This window comes from Lepidochelys olivacea (genome assembly GCF_965140295.1).
Source record: "Lepidochelys olivacea isolate rLepOli2 genome assembly, chromosome: 9".
Taxonomy (NCBI): domain Eukaryota; kingdom Metazoa; phylum Chordata; order Testudines; family Cheloniidae; genus Lepidochelys; species Lepidochelys olivacea.
In genome coordinates, this window is record NC_140419.1 from 37,234,278 (window position 1) to 37,261,260 (window position 26,983).

At 40.6% G+C, this 26,983-nt stretch overlaps 1 protein-coding gene across 6 annotated transcripts in view; it reads right to left on the minus strand.

Annotated features, from left to right (window-relative positions):
• Positions 1–366: 366 nt before the first annotated feature.
• The window catches only part of ACSL3 (acyl-CoA synthetase long chain family member 3), a 108,763-nt gene continuing 82,146 nt past the window's right edge, over positions 367–26,983 (minus strand). For 5 of the 6 annotated variants that reach the window (XM_084638818.1, XM_084638814.1, XM_084638815.1 and 2 more), the window contains 7 exons: positions 26,313–26,452; positions 22,847–23,019; positions 17,000–17,074; positions 15,346–15,537; positions 12,728–12,842; positions 8,375–8,544; positions 367–4,908 (listed from right to left, as the gene is read on the minus strand). In XM_084638818.1, the coding sequence (XP_084494944.1) occupies positions 4,748–4,908; positions 8,375–8,544; positions 12,728–12,842; positions 15,346–15,537; positions 17,000–17,074; positions 22,847–23,019; positions 26,313–26,452 (1,026 nt within the window). In that variant the 3' untranslated portion in view covers positions 367–4,747. The remainder of the gene's footprint in view (positions 4,909–8,374; positions 8,545–12,727; positions 12,843–15,345; positions 15,538–16,999; positions 17,075–22,846; positions 23,020–26,312; positions 26,453–26,983) is intronic. The other variant, XM_084638819.1, reaches the window with a different exon arrangement.

The following is a 26,983-nucleotide window of genomic DNA, read 5'->3' on the forward strand; positions in this document are numbered from 1 at the left end:
GTAATAGACAGTAAAAATGTAAGAGGGAAAAGGAAAAATTATTAGAGGAAGACAGGAATGTTATAGTATGTCACACACTTGTGCAAAAAGGTTTCCAACAAAAGGAGAAAAATTCAGAGTATGTCCCCTTTGAAAATAGCAACATTCTCAATGGTCTTAATTCATTACCATTTTTAAAAGCGGCAAGAACATAGTTTATATGTGAAGGGTTAGATGTGTCCTCAGCTGATGGACAAGTATACTGTTCCACCAAGTTAATGGAGGGACCCTAATTTACACCAGCTATGGTTCTGGTCCAGAATGATTTTTTGTGGGGGGAAAAAACAACACCCTGAAAAGGTGAAGAACAGGAAGTGCGAGGCTTAATTTGTGAAACTCAATTTTATCTTTCTTTATTTTTGAAACTTAATGTCCAATTACAAATAAATAATTCATACAATATAAATCAGTTATGATATACACTTTTTCAGGCAGTTCACATTAACAACCAAACCAAGATTACATTGAAAATGAGTTTGCATTAAATAACCAATTATAGTATTATACAACTGGTCATTCAATTACATTTTCAGACTGGTCTAATGTGTTCAAACTTAAAAGGAGACCCCTCCTCTTAACCAGTATGGAAGACACAGATGTATACAATTTTCTTACAAGCTCAAACGAATGAATACACCACATTTATTAAAAAAAAAAATGCTGCAACACAAGGTCTAAGTGGAGTTCTAATACAGAAGAAAAGCTTGCCAATTTCAGCAGCATACATATAAAAGTTTACTTCCATGGACTCTTATCCCCTGTGGCAGTTTCTGCCTAAATTTACAAGCTTTGTAGAATGTTTTTATGTAGGGTTTCAATTCCATACATTTCTCTTCATCCTATTTATAAACTTGTTAGCACATATCTATGTGCTATATTTTTAGTTTCAATTGCACACCGCTTTGAACTTCAACTTCAGCAAAATGTTTTACTGCTGAGAAGACACAGCTTCCCCTTGAGGTACAGTCAATTTTTCTGTAAACTGCAATAGTAACAGCATCAATAAACTTGCCAGGTCTTTTCTGACCTCTAATTTTTAATTTCCTAACCACATCCAAACAAGCTTTGTTTATTCTCTGTAAAGAACACTTGTGACATCTAGATTGAAGTGTCAGTCTAAAGTCTTGAAACATTTCAAAAACCAACACCAGAAGATGTGTGCCAACTATTCATCTTCAGTCCTGGTTCTTACTAGGTCAGTTAATCCTCTTTTATACTGCAATTCAAAATTCATAGCTATGCACATTTCCACATGGGGATAAGTAGCTAATGATCACTATCATCCCACAGATTCAGAATTTTAGGAATTTTAAATTGCTTCTTGTCAAGATGCTTCTTTTCAAAGGCCAACTTTTAGGGCCAGAATAGACTCTCAGCGGCAGTTCCCACCCCATGTTCTTATTATGAGAACCTTGAAAATGTGGAGGCTAAATCTATTCCATCAGGTTGCTAGATTTCTTTCACTTTTGAGGGCTGAGAAAAAAGCCCCCCAGACCAGTTCATAATTGGAGTCTGGCATCACGTTGACTGCTACCATTAGGATTCCCATGAACCGCCTCCTAATTGAATTGTTCCTCTGCTAAGCAGCTAGCATGGCCCATGATCACAAGATGAAAGGATGGTGGCAGCTCAAGCACGCAAGAGATATCATTGCTCGATGGACTACAATCACAAGGGACACGTGCATTTTAATGTCAGTTATGACACAGGCTCCTTTTGTGGCCCTGGTCATTTAGTGTAACTTTTCTGCCTTAGAGCCTGCTCCAGAGAAGATCTGAGTACCCACAACAAGTGACTTCAACAGGAGTTGCAGATATTCAGAACCTCAGAGGATTAGGCCATTTGTTCCCCCATCTTTGAGACAGGATAATAATACTTACCAAAAAATATTTTTTAGGCCCATCCAAAAATTCAAAGGCCCTTTTCTCTTTAAAATTGTTCTACCGGTTTATTTTCACGTAGAGGAAACAAAAGCTTTATCTTTTACAAAACCAATCTGATCTCAACAGAAACTGGAACTATTTGTCTACATCAACTTAAAAGTACATCAGAAAAGAAAATTGGATTGAAAAACAGATGCAGAGTTAGATTACAGTTCAACCTTCTGGCAGAGCTGGAAGGAAAGTGAAGACTTGTTTCCAAACTAATGTTAAAACATCTGTTAATTTCTGTGATTTATCCAAAGTGCATTTAAGAACTTAGCATACTTTAAAATACTATTTCTTTCAGAATTCTTCTTCTGGGTTAATCAAATTTAGAATTTTATTAATACACTACAGAGTACAAGTGGTCTTAAGATGCTGGCCATATTACGTTAGCCATTTTTTGGATTATTTTTGTTTTTCTAGGATCACAAAAAAGCCATTTGCAACTTTAAGCAAAGTATATCATTGCTTCAAATGCAGGCTCTATTTATGAACCTTATTGCTTCTTGATGCCATTTGACAGAGTGCAAATCTATATTTTATTAAACATTTTTCTATAACTAAAACATGACGACACTTTTCCTTTGAACTTGACAGTTCATGTGCTCCCATTCTTCAATCAATTACTTTCCTACATTTAGGTTTCAGAGTAACAGCCGTGTTAGTCTGTATTCGCAAAAAGAAAAGGAGTACTTGTGGCACCTTAGAGACTAACCAATTTATTTGAGCATAAGCTTTCGTGAGCTACAGCTCACTTCATCGGATGCAACCTACATTTAGTCTTATCTGTATATATCTATCATGTGTTTATAACTTCTTTAAGATTCAGATCATGTATAGCCTGGATTACAACGGCCTCATTACTCATACAAATGTGATTTTGAACCCCTTTTAATTCTGACAATTCCATTTGACTAAATACACCAAACCTCACCAAAAGGTCCAGAGAGTTCTCCAGCACCAACAACAGTGCAAATCCATGGCAATCCAGTAAGAGCTATTAAAAATACAGCTCATTCTTCCATTATTTAAGTGACTGAAACTAGGTATGATACGTTCAGCTTTCACCAGCACAGGGAACCTACCTGACTTTGGTCTCCGATACAACTGAACAAGGAGTGTCAATTTTCATATACTTCAGAATTAACTTTTTCATCAGAGTTTGTGTGAAACCATCTCCTAAAACTCCCAACTTAAAGCTTTACCAATGTTAACAGCAGAAAAGGTTGGTTTTAGGTACTGCAAGTCTTTTGTACAGCCAATGCTCTGTTATCAAACTATTGCATCAAGCAAGCATGAAGACCTGACTTTTTACATTATAATTTCATACACCCTATGAGGAAAGAAATTTCAGCAAATTAAAGCCCTTTTAATACCTGGTCCACCACAAAATTTACTGATGTATGCCTTTCCATGTTCTCATGTGACCCTGATCAGAATATTTTCTCTAAATTAATATATTAAAAAACTAATAATAAAATACATATCTGAAATCAATCTAGAGGCTCTCACTTTAGACCTAGCTAGCACCCAGAACTCTGGAAATGAAAGCTTCACAGGACTATTTATAATCAACTAAATCAAGAATTTGGGTGCAACAATTAAACAACCAACCAAGTAAAATAAATATGACTCTTAACGTACAATACTTCAGACATCTGCCTTCAAAGAAAAAAAGATGATAAACAAAAACATTAAATTATTAATTTAGGGGGAAGATTTTCAAAGGCACAAATGGCAGTTAAGTGCCCACTTCCAACTGGTACCTAATGGGACATTTTGGGCCTTTAAGAAATTTCCCTCCAAAAGATTTGGGCTGCAGCTAGGTTTGAACATGACTGTTATCAATGATTTACAAGCAACAAAACGGAAAACCTGAATTGTGTACGTAAGACTGATGAGAAAAGAGATGATTTTGTTAAAGTCCCGCCAAACTTTCTGAATTCATTTTACTTAACACTTAAAAGTTCTCACAAATCTTAAACAATATAACTTCTGTACAAAATGGCCTGAAGATATTTTAAAAGTGAATTTCAATATTAGACAGATTATTCACAGATGTAGCTTTTGGTGTGTTAAATAGCATCTTTTGCATTAATAAAGCCTCAAACAACATATTCTCCAGGGCTGTCTGCTTATATACAGTGCTGTGCCATGCCCACCTTTCTTTTTCAGGTAAAAAATAAAATATTTAAGGATCAACCATCAGGCACATATTTCAGGTGTATTTCATAAGTCAGAATGTCAGACTTTTTCTTTCTTAAATTTACAAAGAACAATTGCACAGCAACAAAATAATCTGGTCTTCCGTCCAACAGTGATTTGATTTATAAGCATTTTCAGATTACATAATTTCACAACATCAATAAGTTTTTATATTTAAATACTTATATAAAAAAGGCCCCCAGAATAACCATTTCTTACATAGCCAAGTTATCTGCCTGTACATCCAAACTTTAAAAAGTTGCAAACCGAACATTATACAGGATTTATAAATGATATTTAAAAACTTGAGGCTTCAAAAATCACACAGTTTCCCAAAAGAACTCAGGAAAATCCAATTATTGACAGGATAGCAGAGAATACTGGAAAGAAGGAGACAGACACAAGTTTGCTGCCTTAACATTTTACTAATCCTGACAGTCAACGATGTTGATGTTATCAGTTTAAGTTGAAAATGAGGAATGGTGTTTTTGTGTGTTGGTCTCAAGTACTGAGACATGAGATTCAAGTATTTCCTATTTGATCCGAGCTCACTGTAGCAAAGAAGCGCAGGAAAAGAATTATTTTGTTTTTCCATACATTCGATCAATGTCCATCTGGTAGTGTGATGTAAGCTCTCTGCGTTTTAATTTGAAGGCATCTGTCACCAGACCAGTCTCAGGGGTCCAAGGATCAGGGCTCAAACGAATTTTTACTGGTATTTCAAATTTCTCCAGATGAGCTGCAATAATAAAAAATACAAATAAGAGAAAGATTTCAAATGTATGTGGGTTTATTTTTGTTGTTTTTTCCCCTCCTTAACTAAAACATAGATTGAGGAGCTAAATCGTGCTCTCACACAGAAAAGCCAGTGCTATGGGGATAAAAGTACTCCTCAAATTTTAGTTTGATGCCACACAGAGAGGTCTTTAAAGCATGTGGTGTCACAGGATCTCTGGACAATTAAATTCGATTACCATGGAATATGTCCCATGTGCTTGGGCTTTTGTGCTGCTCACTGGCTTTGCAAATGCATGCTCATACACACAGCAGAACGGCTCACTCAAGATCTATCCTGCCAGGCCTGTTTTCTAACCCTGACCCTCTGAAAGTAGAAGGCGGCATGGAATTGAATTTATTTAGGCTCAGAATAGTGCTACTTTCTGCTGTTTATTTCTCATAGTATTTCTAGAAAGTTGCTGGGAGAACGTGTTGAGTACAGTAGCTGATTCCTTTGCTACAATATACTTCCCCAAACCTGCCCAACCCTAATTATACACTGTTTGTGCAGTTGATCTTCAGCGAACTCACTGGAAAGGGACACTGAAGGAGGAGGAGAGAGGGAGAATGTAATTTCCCCCTTTCACTGTTTTCCCACCCTTTTTGTTCTCTATGGAACACAACAGAGAGGAGTGTTTAACTATTACTCTTTAGCATGGAGGCTAAGGTTATGAAGTAATGTAAAAGTAAAGTCAATGGAACGCTGAGCTAATGAAAACAAATAGCCTATTGCATACTGAATGCTCGTTAGCTTACACAATACTTAACTTGCTATATTATATATTAAAGTTTCTGAGACGGACAAGGAGAAAAATGTGGGTTACTTACCTGTAACTGGAGGTTCTTCAAGATGTGTAGTCCCTATCTATATTCCATACATGGGTACACACACTCCATATGTCGGAGATCAAAGATTTCTAGCAAGTAGAGTTTGTCAGTCCACACATGGGCAGTTTCTTCATACCAAGGGCATACATGGCAGTGCAGATGGACGTCTCTCCAATTAATCCTCTTACTGTGAATCCGAGAGGATCAAAAGCAGAGGGGAAGGAGGACAGGAAGTGGAATACAAATAGGGACCACACATCTTGAAGAACTTCCAGTTACAGGTAGAGTAACCGAGTGCTGGTCCCTATGTGTACCCCACATGTGGGTGACTGGTAAGCTGTATTCAAAGAGGAGGGTGGTGCAAGGATGCAGTCAATATAGAAGTCTGTAATACACCTCTGCTGCATCTGCAAAAGATGCCTGGACTAAGATGTTATCTTTGAGAGATATGGATGGAACTCCAGACTGCTGCCTTACAAATGTCCAGTATAGGTACTTCTCGAAGACATGCTACTGATGTTACCTGTGCTCTAGTATAGCGGGTCCTCAGCCTGTCCGTGGAAGGGAGATGCGCCAACTGATTACAAAGAGCAACACAGATATCAATGTAGAGAGTCCTTGAGCAGAAAAGCTGGTCCCCCAGAATGCTTTGCTATAGTGACAAATAGTCTAGGAATTTTCCTAATTGGTTTCATTCTTTGCACACAGAACTCTAGAACCCATCTGACATCAAGGGAATGAAATCTCCTCTCCTCATTAGAAGCATGAGTTTTAGTGAAGAATACCAGCAAGCGAAGAGACTGCTTCACATGAAAAACTCAGAAATTACCTTGGGGGTGATTTTTGGGTGAAGGTGAAGGGAAACCTTCTCCTTATGAAACGTGGTGTATGGTGGGTCGCCCATGAGTGCCCCCAGTTCACTCACCTGCTGACTGCTGTGATGGTGGGAAGAAAGACTACCTTCGTGGAAAGATGGGACATCAGGCATATGGCATATGGTTCAAAGGGTGGCCCAGTAAGTATTGACAGTACAAGCACAGGAACAGACTTCTGGTTTTCTCCAGGGGTGCTTCACCCGCGCTCTGCTCTGAGGCCCCGCCCACACTCCGCTCCTTCCCCCAATGCCCTGCCCTTGCTCCACCTCTTCCTGCCCCCACTCTGTCCCATTCCCCGAGGCCCTGCCTCCATTCCACATCTTTGCACCCCTCTCCGAGGCCCCTGACTGCCTGCCACTCGCTGCCCTCCCCCAAGCCCCTCCGTGAGCCACCAAACAGCTGTTTGGCAGGGTCACCAAACAGCTGTTTGGTGGCACCCCCAACTAGCTCATTGGGAGCATCGCCAAACAGCTGACTGGTGCTGAGCACCAGCTATTGGTTTTAACATGGGTCCTCCAGCCTCGGAGCACCCACAGAGTTGGCGCCTATAGGTACAAGCCTGAGGTCCCGCTGCAATGTTGGCACTGCTACTGGAGGGAAGATCCTAGTGAGACCCTTCAGAAATCTGACTATTGTCAGGTGACTAAAAATGGATTAGCTCTCTACTGGAGAATAGAAGACATTGATTGCAGCTAAGTGGACCTCCAGTGAGCTAATGAACAATCCTGACATCTTGAGGGTAAGAAAGTAGTATAAAATAGCAGATGCTTTTTCTGAGGATAACTGGCTCTGTTGCATCCACGTAGAGAAACGCCTCCATTTTGCTAAATACCATTTTCTGATGGAGTCTTTTCTGCTGCAATTGAGAATAGTCTGAATGGCCTCTGATCATGGCTATTAGAAGGGTGCTACTCACAGACTGAGGCCAAGGTACACAAGGTTTCCTCTGGCCTGGATCAGACTTGTGTCTCATGGCCTTCTCCATGAGGTTCTTCCTCAGTCGGAGCTCTCGTCTCTCATAGGTCCAGAGAGGGAAGGAGCAGCAGATGCTGCACTTAGTGGAGATATAAGACTCCACAAGACAGTAAAGGTAGTACTGGTGGTCATTGCTGACCAAGATGCGGGAGGGCAGGAGATACGGTTCTTAAATCCTGGAACTCTGGGAATAGACATAGTTCCTGAGGTGGGGACAAACTAAACTACACTAGACTATAAAATACTAAAAACGTTACAACTATATACAATTATACATGCAGATTATGAAAGATAAAGATAGCTTCACACACACAAGATTCCGACTGAGGCCACATGGTGGTAAGAAGGAACTGGAAAAGCATCTGTCCTCACCGCTCTTTATCCTGCCAGTATAGGGTATAAGGGGAGCAACTGTGCAGGTGCAGACCAAGAGACATTACCTACTAGAAATATCCAGTCTCAGACACATGAAGCACATATGTACCCACGTGTGGAAGTCACACAGAGACCAGCACTCTAAGAAGAATTACATAGACTATGTCCCCCACCCCTCCCACACACAAAAAGCACCCTCCAGTTAAAGTCAAATTTTGCAGAAAACACAAATACTTCATTATCGGCGGATTCTATTTTGGACACAAATTACTCATAAAACATCTTTTATAAATTCATATGCCTATTTTGTTTCTACTGTTTTATATTTTATACTTTTACAATACATTAAGTTCCACAAAGCAAATACAAATTTACCTGACTGCTCACCTGAGCTAGCAGCTTCAGTTACTACCTTCAGTACCTCTCTTTCCATTTCAGCACTGGTGCAGATCTCTTCCCACGTTCCTTTAAATCCTTTCTTTCGAGCTAGTTCTGTAAGTTCCTTTTGATTTGGCACAACAAATGCAATGACATAAGACTGGAAACTGAGAAGTATAAAATGTACTTTAGTATGAATTTGGTAGCATTAACAATTAAGTCATTTAAAAACAATTATAAAGTTAAACTTTTTTCTATTTTACATTGATTTTTAACTTTTGTTCATCTAGAATCTCACAGAATAAGTTCACAAAATTGGACCTCTGCCCTTTTTTAAATAGGTAGAAGTTTGTATTACTGAATATGGTTACTTATGCCATAACAGACCCATGTAAGTATTAAGGAGAAATATGATAGTGGAAGAAAACACACAAATTTAGAGTTGTAATTAATACCTAACTATAATGTCAGATTAGCCATTTTTAAATGTAATTTCCTTATTATGAGATAATTTGGATTGCGTATTTACATAATGAATAAAAATAGGGCATATCGGGTTCAAATAATTCATTGAGGGGCAAATCTTAACCTGACCTTTACAGATATGGAAAGTCCTCTTGCAAAGGAATCAGTGCAGTTCTGCTATACTAAGGTGAGGGGAGGCAGGGCTCAGCCTATGCAGAATGTGCACACCTCATACATAAGGAGGATATGCAAAGGTCCATTATAATTGGATGTTGTGTTTTACACAATATTTGTGAGAGCAAGCAGGAAAGCCTTATAGGTAGATGGGAGAATGAAGAGAGGAGACTTGCTCAGAAGTTCGAGCAACCAGCAAGGCATCCCATACAGAACACAAACACCAGGGGAATGCTGTCAGGGATGCCTACTGTTTGTATTTGAGTCACATGCCTGAACACGGTAGCCAGTGCGGTGTGTGTTCAGATGCAAACATTATGAGTGCTGGTGTACTGTGTGTGGGTCGTTGAAGTTGAATGGTCCCTATATCCTTTTGTAAAAGCTGATGCATTATTTCAGGTTTATTTAAAGGATTTTCTGTGTTAAATGCATTGATGACTCATAATGGATATATTATGTATAAATAGTTTTATTATGAAAAAACAATAAAACACCAAATACAAACCTTTAAATGAACAAATGGGAAAAAACTGTATTTGGAACCCCATTTAACCAACCAATCTTCTTAAATAACCAACTGAATACAAACCTTTCACAAGTGCAACAGTAAGAACATTTCAAATGCAACGATTTGGAAGAGGGATGCAGAAAGTTAAAGGCAAGTATACACCTGGCCTCTGTCTCTTCTCATCCACATAGGTTGAGCACTTTGGCTCAAAATTCTCAGAGGCATTGTAGGGCGCAAAAGAACTGGAGTCCCAAGTGCCTAGAGGTTGGATTTGAGAGGTGAATGGGAACTGCTAGAAGCATTGCTGTGGGCATGCAGAGGTTAGGAGTTAGTGCTGGTCCCCTAGCCAGAATTGTTCAGGGTCTGAAGAACATGGCTAGGTCCCAAATTAGGGGACTTCAGGGACTGCTGGCCTAGCAGAAGCATGTTTTCAAAAGGACGTTCTGTCTTAGGATAGCATCCATGAGTTGTCTCAGAATCTCTCTGCCTTTTTCCATGCTCTTCTTCACCACGGTGATGCAATTCTTGGCTACAGCCATACTTTCACTGGTCACTGTGACGTTGTCCTTGCTCACTGCCACGTTCTCCTGGGACAGCTGCACTTCTTTCTCCCTCCCTCATATACAGTCTCCACTTCTCAGCCAGCCTGGTTTTCCTCTGTGTCTCTGCCCTGAGTTCTGCAAACACCTTGTCTTGAGTCTTCTTTTTTCTCCCCTTCAAGTTGACCAGCCTGTCAGCAGTTCATATCCTGTCCTTGATGATCTGGCTATTGCAGAGCTGTGGCTGTGGAAGTAGGGGGCAGAGGAGAACAACTGCTTATTGTTCATATCGCAGACAAATCATGATACCAGAAAAAAGCTATGTATATGTGACTTTACCTCCCCGAGACTCTTGCCATTCATGGGGGAACCTCAGAGATGCTAAGTGGTCTGCATGTACAGAGGAATTTGGGTGCATTTGGATTTCAAATCTACTGTATCTGCTTTCATGCTGTTGGGGTGATGTGGTTGGAGCTATGATCCAGGTTTGGTTTTGCAGTTTTGTTTGCGCCCTGGAGGTTCTTCTATGGCATTGGAGGTGTAAAGGAAGGACTATAGGGGGCAAACTGGATAGTAATTCCCTCTACATCGCCTTTAAGCTGTCCTCACTCTCCATAACATTATGCTGACGTGGCTGACTAGGAGGCAGAGAATGGTCTTATTCAAAAAGACAAAGGGCAGTATCTTGCTGCTCAGTTATTCACCAGGATGCCCCCCCCAAAAAGCACTGCAGGAGTGGAAGGAGCTGACAAGCTATACTGAGAAGCATGGGTGAGTGACTATTCCCTGTAATATGCAAAACAAATATCAAGCTATTTCTCAATCTTAAGGTCTGCTATATCTTCCCTGTGGACATGGAGAAAGTGCAGAGAAGGACAGGGTCCTTCAATGATCATCAGCTACAATGTATTTTACCAGGCATTTGTACCTTAGAAGGGTCCAGTATTGTTTGTGTCTTGACTGGGCAGGCAATGTGCACTTATACCTCACATAAACTATGAAAACTAACCCAATTTCTTTTCCTGCAAGCATGGTCTCAATCAACTGTTAATTTTGCACAAATGAATGCTTTTGTTATTGAAATATGCTATGAAGGGGGGGTGCACCAGAGGAGAAAGAGGGACTAACTGCAATTGCACTATGCTGGCTGGATTTTGAAGCTGTAACAAACGGGATGTGGGTTTCTAGCTCATATTTGCCAACAATAATAAAATAATAAATTGTAAACATAGATACTTACATGCTGAAGTTTCCTTTATGGGATATGAGCCTTCAGGCCTGGCATGGGTTTCTGTCTGGGACTCTGGCTCAGCTGATGCAGGGCAGGAACAAGGGTCTGTTGTAGCAGAGCATGACGGGAGCTGGCTTTCCAGCTGGCCAGAGTCAGGCTCCTGAGTCAGGCTCTCAGGGGGCAGTGCCTCTTCGGCAACCTCCTGCTCATCCTCTGATGGGTCTAGATGGTCGTCCTCAGTGTGGGGGGGAATGCAGGCAACACTCTCAGAATAGTGCCTGAGATGGGTTGTACTATAATCAGGTAGAATCCTGTCTACTTCATGAAAAATGGAGAGATCATGTGCCCCGTCAGATTGTCTCCTTTTTCCCCCTCATTTCAATGTTTCTCCTGAGCTTTTGGCTTCTTATCTGGCACTTGGCGGCATCCTGGTCACAAGCCCCCCGCCCCGACATCTGCTTTGCTATGTCCACAAAAAGGTTCTTATGCCTGTGGCTGGCCACAAGAGTTTTCTGAACTGACACTTCTCCCCCAGTAGTGATGATCCAGGGTCCCAGCATGGCTCCAAATAGCTGTGTGAGGAATGTTGTTGGGTTTCTCATGTGCTAGCACGTTTGTATCACCAGAATAATGATACACTGTAGTATAGGAGCAAATGGCCAAATCTGGCTCTGCGCCGCCCTTTAAAGAGGGGAAGGGTCATCCTGGAAACTCAACACCAGGGCAAGGATGGCACACGAGTAAATGGACAAGTCATAACGGTTGACCTGAAAAGCACTGTGGGATAGCCACTGTAAGCATGCAAAAAGGTGGACAGCAACTGTAAGCACACAAACAAAAGACTAAACTAATTCAATTAGGAGCAAACCTAGTTCATTTGCGGAGGATTCCAGAGTTCCCAGGAAATGTGGAGTTAGAGTGCAATGATGAGTTGCATCATGCATAAACAGGAATTTTCAAACCAGATTAACTGGATTTGATTCAGTTTAAAACCCCATGTAGACAAGCCCTCAGCGAGTTGCAACAACATTAGAAGCTGAAGAGCGGTTTTCCACTGCTGCCTCAATGTCTAATGGTGGATGGGTCAGGTGAGTTCTCCCTTCACTCTTGCAGAGATCCTCAACATATTCAGTTACTTGCAGCAGATATGTGGAACCAGATTTAGCTACAAATGTATTAATTTGGTCATGCACAAGTACTTATGCATCAATAAGAGATAGCTAACGCTTAATCTTTTCAAGTCTTAGATATGGTTATACCTGGAGCTGAGTGCATAGGCACAGTGCAAAACTTCAAAAAATACAGAACAAAACAAAAATCTCTTTCAAATGGGCAAAAAACTTGCAAGTTAGCAAAAGAGTTTTATGTGCAACCACTGTAGTTTAAATATTAGAAAATGTTGACCCCAAAGTCTTGGACACGAGCTCTCTTACCTGCTTGCATATGCACAAATATTATCTACCAGTGGAAGATTCTTCAAAGCAGCCTCAACTTTGCCAAGAGAGACGTATTCTCCAGCCTGGAGTTTTACAAGGTCTTTCTTACGATCTATTGATAAAGGGAAAAATTAAATAAACGTTATTTGCAAAATGAAAACACCAAGGGCTTGCTGATACCCATTTCTGAGATATTAGTGTATAAAAGCAACAAACATATTTCTGTGTGTTTTAAATTGGATAAATAAAGTTCCAGTTTTTGGTACTGCACAGATTAGCAAAAAGCAATCTGCCCAGATCATTAGATGTGTCCTTCTACCAACTGTGATCCATATTTTAAACTACACAGAAACCTTTCCCCAATGAAATATTTGTATGTTTACTATATGTTTTATTCCAACTAGATCTTCTAGTTATATGGTATCTTTATCAGATGTAACAATATCTATCAGCACTGTAAGCGAATATAACTAGACTATAATTAGAATTATGTGAAAAACAGTATTTGGCTGAAAGAGAAGGTTACTCATACTCTGCAGTAACTGAGGTCTTTGAGATGGTTGTCCCCATGGGTGCTCCACTTTAGGTGAATCTGTGCCCCTGCGCTTGTAATCGGAGATTTTTTGTAGCAGTGCCTGGTTGGGTCACACATGCATGATCCCTGTCCCTCTCTACCGCAGAGTCTCTAACATGAAAACTCCAAAGTAGAGGGGAGGGAGGGAGGGTAGTGGAGTTCCGGTACCTCAGAGATGGATGGTCTCAGTGTGGTCGGTACTGATGGGGTCTGATGGGTCGGGAACAACTCTTTTTGGCAAATTCCCAAGAAGGGGAGGTCAGAGTTCTTTTCTTTGTCACCTTTTTGGCAAAGTGCTCCTTCCTCTGAGGGGGTAGCAGAGAACCTCTGTCAGATGCCACCATTGGGGACCGGTGCCTGGGGGTCCATGATCCCTAACCGGATGCCGGGCGCAGAGACTTCTCCTCATGACACTGGGATTGAGGACCGACAAGTGAGGCAATATTTAAAACCCAGGGAGTCGGGCATGCCACTTAGAATAGGGTTTCTCCCATGAGGAAAGGTAACTATACTATACCAAGGGGGATCCTAATAACTATAACTTAAATTCCTACGTTAAGACTTTTTTTTTTAAGAATAAAAGGGGAAGAGATAGTAGTTAGTTTAGTTTACTACCCTAATTAACTAGTATTCTAAAGTTAAGATAGGCTAAAGATAAATCTCAGAGGTGCTGCCAAATGCTCCATCTCAAGCTGAGAGAGGTGGAGAAGGAACTGGGGGGGGGGGGGGGTTGGTCACACAGCACTATGTAACCGCCAGAAGCAGCACGGGACAGGGACAGCACATGTGTGATCCAACCAGGCACTGCTACTAAAAATCTCCAATTACAAGCGCAGGGGTGCAGATTCACCTAAAGTGGAGACCCAAAGGGACACTCTTCAAAGTAGTATGTTTCAAGCTGCTTGGCTACTATACATATGACCAGAAACATATGCAGGAAATGCAACGTTTTGTGGTATTTTATTATTTATTCTTTTAATTTATATTTTAACAGTTCATCTATTGCACAAGACACAATAATTAGAGATACAGGCCTCATTTCTCAGGTCTGGCTGAGGTCTCATTAATACAGGACCCAAGTGGGGAGGATAGTAAAGTGACCCCCAATCCTGGATGTGGTAAGGAGTTGATTCAGACCTTGGTACAAGTGAGAGCAACTTGAAGGCTGTTCTATCTTGCACCAGCTGTAATGGCTTCCAAGGGGCTGTTGCAACAGACGAATTGCCAAGTGCAGTGGCACTTTGGCCAAACCCCCTTTCCCTGGTCATACCCCAACATGCTCTCTGGGGCAGCCAAGTAAGCTACTTTTGCAGCTATAGTGTCCTGAAAAACCACTGCAAAGGGACCTAGGACTTGGCCCATATCACAAAATAAATGAAGTCAATAGCAACAGTCCTCATTTTACTCTTAAATCAGTGCTCTGATTTTCAAGATTACGGAGCACCCAGAAGTTCCCACTAACTTCACTGGTGTTTCACACTTCTGAAAGTCCTGCCACTTATTTGGGTGCCTAAATATGGCCTTAGGAGCCTAACTTTAGGCACTTGTTTAAAAAAGTGTTGCCTGCGTGTATTCCTCTTCCATTGTCTGTAGAGGACTCCAATTAATACCAAGACAAAGAAACACACCTTAGAATTACTGACAGCATAATACCATTACAACTTCACCCACCCACCCACCCCCCATCAAAAAAACAACAAAACAAACAAAAATCTCTAGAACTTAATACAATAGTTTAAATAGCTCATAAATCTTGATTTAGGAAAGTAGAGTCCTCTGTTGATGCACCCAATATCACAGCTAAATCTATATTAATATTCTAAAAGAGGGAGAACAATTGTAGTTTAAAATATTAACTGGAGCTTTGGGTTGAAGGATAAACATATTCCTTGGATACACAGAACAACATGAGCCCAAATGCCAAGTAGTCCACCACTTGAGAATTCTAGGTAACAACACAATAAAGCAGTTCAAGTATGTTATCTACCTGAACTGTGTCAATTGATAGGAGTAAATTAATCAAATTCCTTAGGTAACTCACCAATTATTTTTAGACATCCATCTGCATGGAACTCTCCAATGTCTCCAGTATGGAGCCACCTCTGTCCAGTCTCATCCACAGTGAAATCTTTTTTGGTTCGTTCTTCGTTTTTGTAGTAGCCCATGGTCACATTTTGGCCTCCAATAAGAATCTCACCTCTAGGATACGGTTTATCAGTATTATAATATCCACCTAAAAACAGAGTTAATTATTTTCTAAACATGATGTTGATTTAAAAAAATTGAAGTTAAACAAAAAAACTACAAAACAGAAACTATTCCAAGCAAATCTATACAGTTTTCAATGGATTGATGTGTTTGGTTTATCATCAAAATTAGATTTTATAGAGCAGGTTTAGATTAGAATAATTATTTTTGAAAGTATCTTTTTTTACAATAAATTTCTGAATAATTTAACTAGAGTATTAGTGGCTCCAAACCACTTTTAGCATCTAGTTAGCGAGGTGGGTAGGCACTGTTCATTAATGGTGAAATTCCTATGTGTGCAGAGGACCAACTTAAAGCATACGTATCACCTCAGTCCCATTCAGGGGACTTAAGTTAGACATAAGCCTTACACTGGCCCAAATCAAAGGGGTGAATTTCATTCAATGTTGTGAGACAAAAGCGCTCCAAAATAATAAAGCAGCTCTGCCATCCAAATTAGAAGAAACTGTGAAGGGAGGCAAAGGACTGAGAGGTACTTCAAACATCTAATTAGACCCATTAGATTTGGCATCTATTTAATAGGCTTCCATTTCACTGGCCATTTCTTTCTTTCTTTCTGTCTTTCTTATATTAATGCTAGTAAACTGCACTATGCCTATTGTGAAATTTTCTAACAACAAGAGGAGAAAATGTGTACTTGTAGTTTAGCTTGAACCACAGTGAATCCAACACCCCTGGTTTGGCACATACAGAATTTTGTCTCCCATTCCAGTGTGTTGACATTAAATAATTCTCTAGATAGGAGGGTACATGCATGCACAAACACACCAGATGTATGTTCATATATCATGTGACTAACAAAAAGAAAGAAACACTACAGTAGATTATTTATATTATCCTAGTGCCTAGGAGTTCCAGTAATGGACCAGTATCCCATGGTGCTAGGCATTGTACAAACACAAGCTGTAAATCAGAACTGTTTAAAAATATTCAGTGTGTGCTAATAAGCAAATCTATAAATATTTATAACATTTTACAGTGGCTTAGGAGCTGATTTTTTTAAAATCAAACTTGTGTGCAACAAGGTAGGAAAAAACAAACAAATATTCATCTACCAATCTAATATTATTGAAACACAAGAAGTTTCCGTTCATCCTGAAACAAAAACAGACTAATTCCATGGCTTTATTATACTAACCATCACCTATTTAGGCAAATATCAACAATTGTCTACATTTAAATTATTTAAACATTTTGTTCACTTCCTCTTCAGTAAGCAACACATGCACGGTACTTCTTGAGGTAGATTTTTCTCAATCCTGCTTGAGCAAGCTCTATAAGGGAGCTTGGTTGCAGCTCACTAATCCTGTGTCACCCAGGAAACAGCTTTACACTGTGGAGGATTGGGCATAGTGCAGCCAAATAAATAAATACTGACATAAGGTTCTTACGTGCATTTGAGTTTCATTACATAAGAGTTTTCTTACCTTTTTCCCAGTTCATTAATTTGATTTCACAGCAAACCAAAGGTGCTCCTACTCTCCCTGTAGTGTAGTCCCAAACTAAAATTAAAAATAATTTTCAATTAACAATTTGCAAGTAGTGATTACAAATAAATTTTATTTATCAAAACTGAACAGAGTTGAGTTAATTAATGAATTAATTCTTAATTTTAGTTCTTGCAACACAACTTTCAAAATGTGCAATTAAGATACAAGCATACTGATTAGGATATTGATCCTGCAATGGGGGAGCAAGGTGAAGACCTCAAATTAAGTCAATATGGCTCTGGGTAGTCACAGCAGTCCACCCTCATGAATCACATTACAGGACCAGAGCCTACAGCTGTAAATGGATGCTTGTGTGCTTGCTGATTAAGTCAACAATAAATAAAATTTCACAATAATTTATCAATACTGAATTTCTTTTCTGAACTACCTTTGAACAGACAATGAAATTCCAAGATGGGAATCCCCAATGCCAAATGATGCTCCATACCATGTAGTTCCCACTTGTGATCTCCAGAGATCACGTCTGCTCTGGCTCTCTGCCAAAGCATCCACACTCCAGGAAGGTGCACTGGTTGAGAGGGTGATCTGCAAATGCAGAAGTTCCAGAGATTGACTGCTTCTATGCAAAGAGGGGCAAACCATGCTTCCCCTTGTTTTCTGATATAGTAAACTGTTGTCATGTTATCCAATAGGCCTTGAACATGCAAGGTCTGAATAAAAAGTAGGAATCACTTGCAGGCTTTGTGCACTGTATGCAGCTCCAGAAGGTTTATGTGCAGCTCGGATTTTCGTTGGGTCCAGGTACTCTATCCAACACGTTTGCACAGATGGGAGGGGGTCTGTAGTTCATCTTTCTGAGGGTGGGGAGGGACAAAGCGAAGTCCCATGTTCCCTTTTTTCACACCAAGGGAGAGAACACAGAACTCGGGGCAGGGGGGGAGGGGGTGGGCGGGGAGAAGAGGAGATCAATTTGTCTGGACTGTGTTTGTTTGGCACTGTCCATAAATCAAGCCTGTAGACATCGAAGTCTCACCAAAGGGTGGCACATGACCTAGGCAGTTAGGACAGGTTCTAACTGTTGTCTGAGGGCTCAGTCAAAGCTAAGTGATGAAATCCTTTATGGCTTGGAATATGTCCTGGGGTAGGTATGCTTTGGCTCTGATTGAATCTAGGGTTGCTCCAATGAAGTCTATAGTTTGTGTGGAAGCTAAAATGGACTTTTTTATGTTTACTTGGAGTCTTGACAAGTGTAGGAATCTGAGCAGGATCAGGGTTGTCATCCATACTTGATATGGTGTCCCCATGTACAACCAGTTGACACTGCTCTGTGCTAGCCACCATTTTAAGGAGTTGATTCATACTTTTAAGATGAAGCTAGAATGCACGTGATGTCTGATTGCATCCATGGAATGATCCCTATGCATAATACTAGGAGGCCTAACAGTTGAAGGCTCAGTGCAATATCAGGCCTCTTGAAATTCCTAAGCAACACAAGGAGGTTCTGAATTTTCTGGAACCTCTTAAAGACAGACACCTCGACAGCAAAAATATGTTCAAAAATCTATGTTCATTCCCAAATGAGTTATTTGGGTGAACGGAATCAAGCTTTTCTTGATATTGATAATAAAGCCATGAACCTCAAGGAGATTCAAGGTCAGGGATGTAGCTCTATGTGCTGTTGCTGTGGATAAGAGCTCTGATTAGTGTCATCCAAGAAGGAATATAGGTGGATCCCTTGTGACCCGAGTCTGAATATGATTACCACCACCATCACTGTAAAGACAAAGAAGCCCGCAGACAAGCCAAATAGGAGCATCCAATATTGATAATGCTTCCTGACGTACAAAAACCTTAGGAACCTGAGATGGCACAGTCTGATCATGATATGAAGTTATGCATCCATCAGATCCACCAAAGTCAGAAAATTCCCTTCAGATAGGGATGACACCTTAGAAGTTAGGGTCTCCATCCAAAACTTTGTTTTCTTCATCCACTTTTTGAGCCTTTTGGGATCTAGAAGGGCTCAGCTTCTCCCTCCCCGTATGCTTCTGAACAATAAAGAATCTCTCTTATAAGGGAACACTTTCTATTACTTCCATATCCAGGAGGTAAGAAAACAGATTCTGGATTAGACCATGCTTTATGGGGTCATTTGAGATGGAAGACTGGATGAAGAATGGGAGGGGTGGAGCCTATAACTCAAAGGAACATCTCTAACTCACTATCTCCCTGACCACTAGTCCATGGTTGAAACAACCCATTCCCCCAGGAAATGATAAAGCCTGCTCCCAAGCTTCAGCTCCAGGCAAAGACCTAGATGGTCTTCATCACACAGAGAGGCTTTGGGAGCAGCAGGGTTCCTTCTTGGCTTTCCTCCCGAGCCACAGTTTCACAGCTTTCCTCTGGAGAATCTGCTGTCTCTTCATTTCTGCAAGGATGAAGGCCAAAAGGAATGCTTTTATTGCTCTTAAAGACATCCTGTAGCATTTAGAGGGAGCGACTGTTTAGATTTTTGCAGCATTGTCCACCACTACCTTGACTAGCTTCTCTCTGAAAAGCCAGGCTCCCACGAATTTGGTGGAGCACAGAACCTGCTGTGTGTGGCCATCCACCTTTCAGTCACGGAGCTTTAGGTGGCAACTGGTCACTGACCTAGAGACCATGACTTTGGCTGAGAATCTCCTTGTGTCCATTGAGGTATCAGCAATGAACTCTGTTGCCAGGGAAATGTCCTTTAAAACAGAGCCAAAGTCAGGGTGATCTCTATCTTTGAAGACCCTGAGATCTTCCAGTCAGGAGAGATGTGCTCACAAAGCAAGCAGCTGATAGGGATTCACTGAAGGAGACTGAGAAGGTCTCAAAGTCTTTTTTGAGAGTGGCCTCCACCTTTTTTTTATCCATGGGGTCCTTAGGCTAGAACTCCCCTTCTGAGGGGATAACCATATCTGTAGCCAGAGATGCTATGATAGCGTCAACCCTCCTGGCCAAATTGGGAAGCGGGCGGGGGGAACATGGGAAAAATGGACTGGGGGGGGGGGGGGGTCTATGGACCCTGGTCCATTTTTCCCATGTTGGAGTTGTGGTTACTCCAGTGGGTGGGAGATTCCACATGCCTCTCTGACTCATAGCCCTGAGTTAGAGAGACAGAAGGCTGGGTGGAGGCTGGGCACAACTCACCATCTACTAAGCCTGGGAATACAGTCTCACAGATGGAGCACCATTTGGTGCATTTTAGGCAGCAATGCAATACTTGGATGGTTCAGAGGAGTCAGCAGAAAGGCACTGCAGCTGAGGCTCCAAACAGTTCCAACACCTGGCTAAAAAACTGGCCTGAGAGGAAACAGGGGCTGGGCGGGAGATAACTACTCACCACTACCCCAAATCTGACAAAACACACCCTTAGGCATATGTGAAGGCAGGAGCTGTAAAAATCGCTGTCCACACACTCTAACAGAGGCAGAGAAACTGGAAGCAAGCAAGGTCTGAGGGGACACAGCCAGACAATGTGGCTCCAAAACTCTGATCTGCCTCTGTAGCTTGCGGAGGGGGAGAGTAGCTCATATGTCAAGAATTGTGGGAAATTCTGGGTAGCAGAAAAGAAGGCTTTTATACTGATGTGCAGTGCTGTCAATATTAGCAGTCTTTTTACACCTCGACTGTTTGATGGTACCAGTGAGTTTTGAACTGATGGTCAGGGCAAGATACAACAGTACTGGCAATTCTTAGCCTGTTTAGATTGAAATGTCCTCCAGGGCACTGTATCAAACTCCTGATACTGGAGAATGAACCGGGCTTCTGTCCCTTTGTAGCACTGGCGGTACCAACAACTCCTCTCTCACTTGCAGTACTGACAGCATAGGTAGCATCTGGTTAGGACTGAGGATGGTCCCATCCCTTTGGCTAAGGATGGTTTTGAGGTACTCTTGCCTCTCAGTGACTTGAAACTGGTCCCATGCTCCTTGTGAGCGTCTGACACTTGTATAGTGGGGCACGGAGTCTCACCCGACTTAAAGGGTGTTGTGGAGAAAGTCAAGGTGAGCTTGAGTGAGATTTCTCACATTTCTTGTGAAAAAGTTCTCTCTCTTACCCTCCTCAGGTCTCTGCTTGGCAGGGTCGTTAGCCCTGCTCAGATTATCCTCGGATTCAGAGACACCATGCTCAGGAGGGTACTTCTTGGTGCCCCTGCCTGATGTACAGGGGTGGTTGACAGCCAGAATCAGACCGGGGCCTCATTACATGAGCCCATTGTAATCTTTTAAGCCTGTACTCATGGGCTTGACAAGTTCATCTGGGAAAGGACTAGCAGATGTTGCACTTAGAGGGGATATGAGTGTTGCCAGCTGGGAAAGCCCACAGACGAGACATACAGATCTTGGATCCTGGACATACTAGGCAGCCGTAGAAGGGGTGTCCAGTGGAGTAGGGAGGCAAAGCCCTAAAGACTACTAAACTACTCCAGCTAATTTGAAACCATCTAAAAACATGTTTTAAAACTATGTAAAACTAAAAATTCTGAAGAACGCTAGCTAACACTGCAGATACTGAAGAAGTTCTGTCTCAGAACACGAGCAGTAGAAAGGAATTAGCAGTTTGGAGTATAAGGAGGATAGAGACACGTGTGGACAAATGGATACTGCTAGCAAGAATCTTCCAGTCTCAGGTGCATGTCACACATGTGCACCTCAAGTGGAATACACATAGGGACCATCACTCAAAGAACAAATTTACTGCTGGGGCCTCAGGCTCAATATATGGGGAACGGTGAAATGTAATAGTCTATGATATATAGGTCAGACTAGAGGATATGATGGTTCCTTCTGGCCTTAAATTTTATGAAACATTTTTTTGGAATGACCAGCACAACTCAAAAACGTCTTTGCTACTCATGAGTAATGTAGACATTCCAATAGTATACCAATGAAGTCTTCACCCAATGATGTGGTGTATTCCCTGTTTATTAAGTACATGCATACTGTACATAAAGCAGCATAACCTATAAAATAAGCCTTTCACACAACTGTTGTATGAATGTCAGTTCATCCATAGTAACAAATTTAAATTTTTTTAGCTGTTTTGAAAAAAAACTAGACTTTGTAGTGCACACTTTCTATATTCGTCATGCATGATATGTCAAGGCTTTTTTAACCAGCACTCACTGTAACTCAAGGTATTTCAAGAATCCTGTCGTCAAGTACCGTATATATTCATGGTTCAGCTGAGTTATCTACTGTATATATATTATATATTTTTAAATAGATCTGTTTCTTTCTTATTTGAGTCAATACTATTGGCTTGATTCAAATCCCAGGAATACTGCATGAGTTACTGGATATCTTGGGAAAAAAAATGTGACTGCATATTCACAGCAATGTGCATTCACATATTTGACTTATATATTTAACTTAATTACTATATGGTCTCTATCCAAAAGTAGAAAATCAAATTCCGGAGCCTGTGTACACTCAAGAAAGACTGCAGGTCATTGGTGAATGCATTATTCCCATCATGATGCTGGCCAACCTATTCTGCAGGCTTCTTGGAACAAATTTATTCAGTTCAGCTAGTATACACAAATAATTCCAAAATTCAGTTCAGACCATTTCACCTTTGTTTGCTATAATGAGAACATCAATTTATATATTCCTATGTTTTAGCACAAAATCCCCAGATTATGCCTTCTAAAATTAATTTACTCTTCAAAAAGCCTGTCACCTCTCAGTGCTTTCTCACTTACCAGTTTGTGGACATAAGCCCAAATGAATACTCTGTTGAAGATTATACAAACACAGATCACCGCATCCATTTGGACATGCCAACACTAACCTTCAGTGATTGTTCCAGCCCCGGCTGACTCAGTTAGTCCATATCCCTGTCCCACAGGGCAACAGAAACAGATGTTCATAAATCTCTGAGTTGCAGCAGAAAGTGGAGCTCCTCCACATAGTAGGACGCGAATTTTACCACCTAGCAGCAGTCGTACTTTCCGGAAAATAAGGCTAAAAATGCGAAGTTAAGAAAAGATGATGTTTTTGTTGCTTAAAAATAGAAGACCAAGGAGATTATCTTGTTTTGCATGGGCACCAAAAACTTCCACTAACTCCAAAGATTTTTAGATGTGCAGAAAATGCAGGATGAGATCCACAAACAGTACACTTAAAATGTAAAGTTTTTAAAAACAATGTTTAGATAGAAAATTTTCAGGTTTTACTTTTGCATTTTACTCTGCAGGATAAGTCGAAGTCTCTTGAATATGCTTTACTGAGACAGCAAAATTCTAATGTTTATTTTGCCCACATTATTGAAAAGGAAAAAGTGCAGAAATCTGTTTATACTATATCTTTTAGTCTCAGCAAGGTCTGAAATCATTTAAATCTTACAACTGACTTGAGCTTGGAGATAAGTTGTATGATTTATACACTTTTGCAGAGTTAAATTGGACTTACCCATGTATCACGTGTATGCAAAAGGCTCAGAAAACATTAGCAGTAGTCTGTAAATATTTATGTGCTGTTTATTTTAATTGAAGTTTACAAGAGGATTTGAATTAGCTTGATGCGACTCTACCTTTCTGTCTGCATTTGTGAGTAACTACCTTTTCCCCCCATGTCTTAAGTTCTGACAGAAGCAGGGCCATAATCACAGAAATGTAGGTCTGGAAGGGACCTCAACAAGTCATTAAGTCCAGCCCTCAGCCCTGTGGCAGGACCAAGTAAACCCAGACCATGCCTGACAGGTGTTTGTCAGTATGTTTTTTAAAATATGCAATAATGGGAATTCCACAACCTCACTTGGAAGCCTATTTCAGAGCTTAACTACCCTTACAGTTGGAAAGTTTGTCCTAGTATCTAACTTATGTCTCCCTTGTTGCAAGTTAAACCCATTACTTCTTGTCCTACTTTCAGCGGACATAGAGAACAATTGATCACAGTCCTCTTTACAACAGCTCTTAACATAATTGAAAACTTGTCAGGTGCCCCTTCAGCCTTCTTTTCTCAAGACTAAACATGCCCAATTTTTTTTAACCTTTCCTCATAAGCAAAGTTTTCTAAACCTTTTACTGTTTTTGTTGCTTTCCTCTGGACTCTCCAATTTAACCACCTCTTTCCTAAAGAGTCGTGCCCAGAACTGGACATAGTACTCCAGCTAAAGCCTCACCAGTACCAAGTGGAGTGGGACAGTGACCTTCCGTGCCTTTCTTACATCATTCCTGTTAATACATCCCAGAATGATAACCTTTTTTGCACCTTCATCATATTGTTGACTCATATTCAATTTGCGAACCACTATAACCACCAATCCTTTTAGAAGTACTATCACCTAGCCAATTATTCCCCATTTTGTAGTTGCGCATTTGATTTTTCTTTCCTAAGTAAAATAATTTGCACTTGTCTTTACTGAATTTCATCTTGAATTCAGACCAATTCTCCAATTTGTCACGGCCATTTTGAATTCTAAAGCTTCCAGCTTGGTGTCATCTGAACATTTTATAAACATACTCTCCACTCCATTATCGAAGTCATTAATGAAAATACTGACCAGTACTGGATCCAGGACTGACCTCTGCAAGACCCCACTAGCTATGTCTCCCCAATTTGACGATGAAACATTTTTATCTACTCTTGAAGTATGGTCTTTCAAACAGTTCTGCACCTACTTTATAGTCATTTAGACCACACTTCCCAACTGTGCTTATGAGAATGTCATGTGGGATTGTGTCAGAAGCCTTATGAAAAATCGCAATATATCACATCTACTGCTTCCCCAATATCCACTAGACCAGTAACCCTGTCAAAGTAGGAAATTAGGTAGGTCTGGTATGATTTGTTCTTAACAAATCCGTAATGGCTATTAGGTGCTTACAAGCTGAGTGTTTAATAATTGATTCCAGTATCTTTCTAGGTATTGAAATTAGTCTGCCTGCTCTATAATTCCTCTGGTCCTCTCTGTTCCTCTTTTTAAAGACAGGTACTACATTTGCCCTTCTGAAGGATGGGGGAGGTCCCAGAAGAGTGGAGGAGTTCTCAAAAATAATTGCTAACAGTTCAAAGATTGCTTCAGCTAGTTCCTTAGGTACCCTAAAATGAATTGCAACAAGACCTGCCAACTGGAATACCTCTAACTTATCTAAATGTTCTTTAACCTGTTCTTTTCTTTTTCTGGCTTGCATTCCTTCCCCCTTGTTGTTAATAATAATAATGTTGAGTATCTGGTCACCATTAACTTTTTTAGTGGAAAACTGAAGCAAAATAGGCATTATACATCTTAGCTTTCTTGATGTCATCAGTTATTGGCTCTCTTTCCCCTCTAAGTAGAGGGCCTATACTTTCATCTTTCTCTTGTTCCTAATGTTTTTAAAGAACCGCTTCTTACTGCCTTTTATGTCCCTTGCAAGGTGTAACTCATTTCATGCCTTAGCCTTTCTGATTTTGTTCTGATATGCTTATGCTATTCTTTTGTGCTTCCTAGGAGTTTGTGCATATTTCTACTTTTTGTAGGGTTACTTTTTGTTTTTCAAGTTATTAAAGAGCTCCTCATGGAGCCATATGGGCCTCTTCCTGTTCTTCCTATATTTCAGGATAGTTTGCAGTTGTGCTTTTAATATTGTCTCATTGAGAAACTGCCAGCCCTCCTCAACTCCTTTTTCCCTTAGATTTTCTTCTCATGACCTTACGTAACGCTGACAGACCCCGGTCGTCAGCGGGAGGGACCGAACCGGGGACCTCAGTGCATGAACCTCTACCGCATGAGCTAAAAGCCAATTGGCTGTTAGCTAAGGCTGTAGAGCAGACTCATTTTTATCGCTCTGTAAGTGGTTTCGGTGCCACTAGATGGGACAGAACACCACACCCAGAAGGTGCGTGGGTTATACTTACAGACCAGTTGTACGATAAGGTTCACATTATGTTAAAAACAAAATATGATAAAGCCTTGCTAGGTTATAGAAATAGATTTTTCTCTCCAGGTATGTACAAAACCCCAGATTAAAAGCTAACAGGAGCAACACAATGACTTGAATAGGAAAAGATATCTAAGCTTTCAAATTACTGAAAGAAAAATAATAAACTTAACACTTTTATTATATTTATATTAATAAATGCTGAAGTAATCCCAACTGAACTACAGACTCATTGTGTGACTTTAGGCGAGTCAATGTATTGTGCCCCAATCAAACAGTGAGCTTTAAAACTAAACAAAAGTATGACTTCACTGAAGACCACATATTGCACTTATAGCAATATTTTGATGAGCATTTAAAAAGACCCCTATAGAAGTGGAATTGAAAATCTACCTGTCACAAAGTGGTGTAGTGTAGCCATTTGAAATCTGCTCCATTTTGTAATTGTAGGCCAATATAAACAGATTCCTTTGGAAACTGGTCATTTCGTTCACTTTATTCATGACATTTTTGTAGATCCGATCCATGATTTCCTAGTTACATTAAAGGATTAAATACAGATAAGCAAGTTAATAGCAATACTAAATTTAGTGCACTAAAAGGTAAACATGAGACGTAGAAATGCTAGTACATTTCAAGGCACAAATCCTTGCCTATTGCTCCCACTTTTACAGGATACCTGTATCTGGGGTAGGATCTCTAGGACAGACCAAGGTGACAGAGCAGCAGTAAAATGCACTCCCAGTCTGAGCAGGTGCACAGTGCAATCCTAATTTACATCCTGTCTGCAGCATAAGTGCTGTATAGCCAGAGGTCTTAACATCTCCTAACCAGCATCTCATGCTGCACTGGCTATGGTGTGCAAGCTGGCATGTTTGCTAACTCTCAGTGTTCTTAAATGCTATGGAGTTTACTTCTCCTGCTTATACAAGGGTGTGGACACCTCCCCTCACCCCGATCCCTTTCCTATCCCTTCAGCATTAGCAAAGCCTACAGAAGGACACCGTCCTCAATTTATAGTTAAATGGTAAAACATGGATGACCTAACAAAAATAATGATAAAA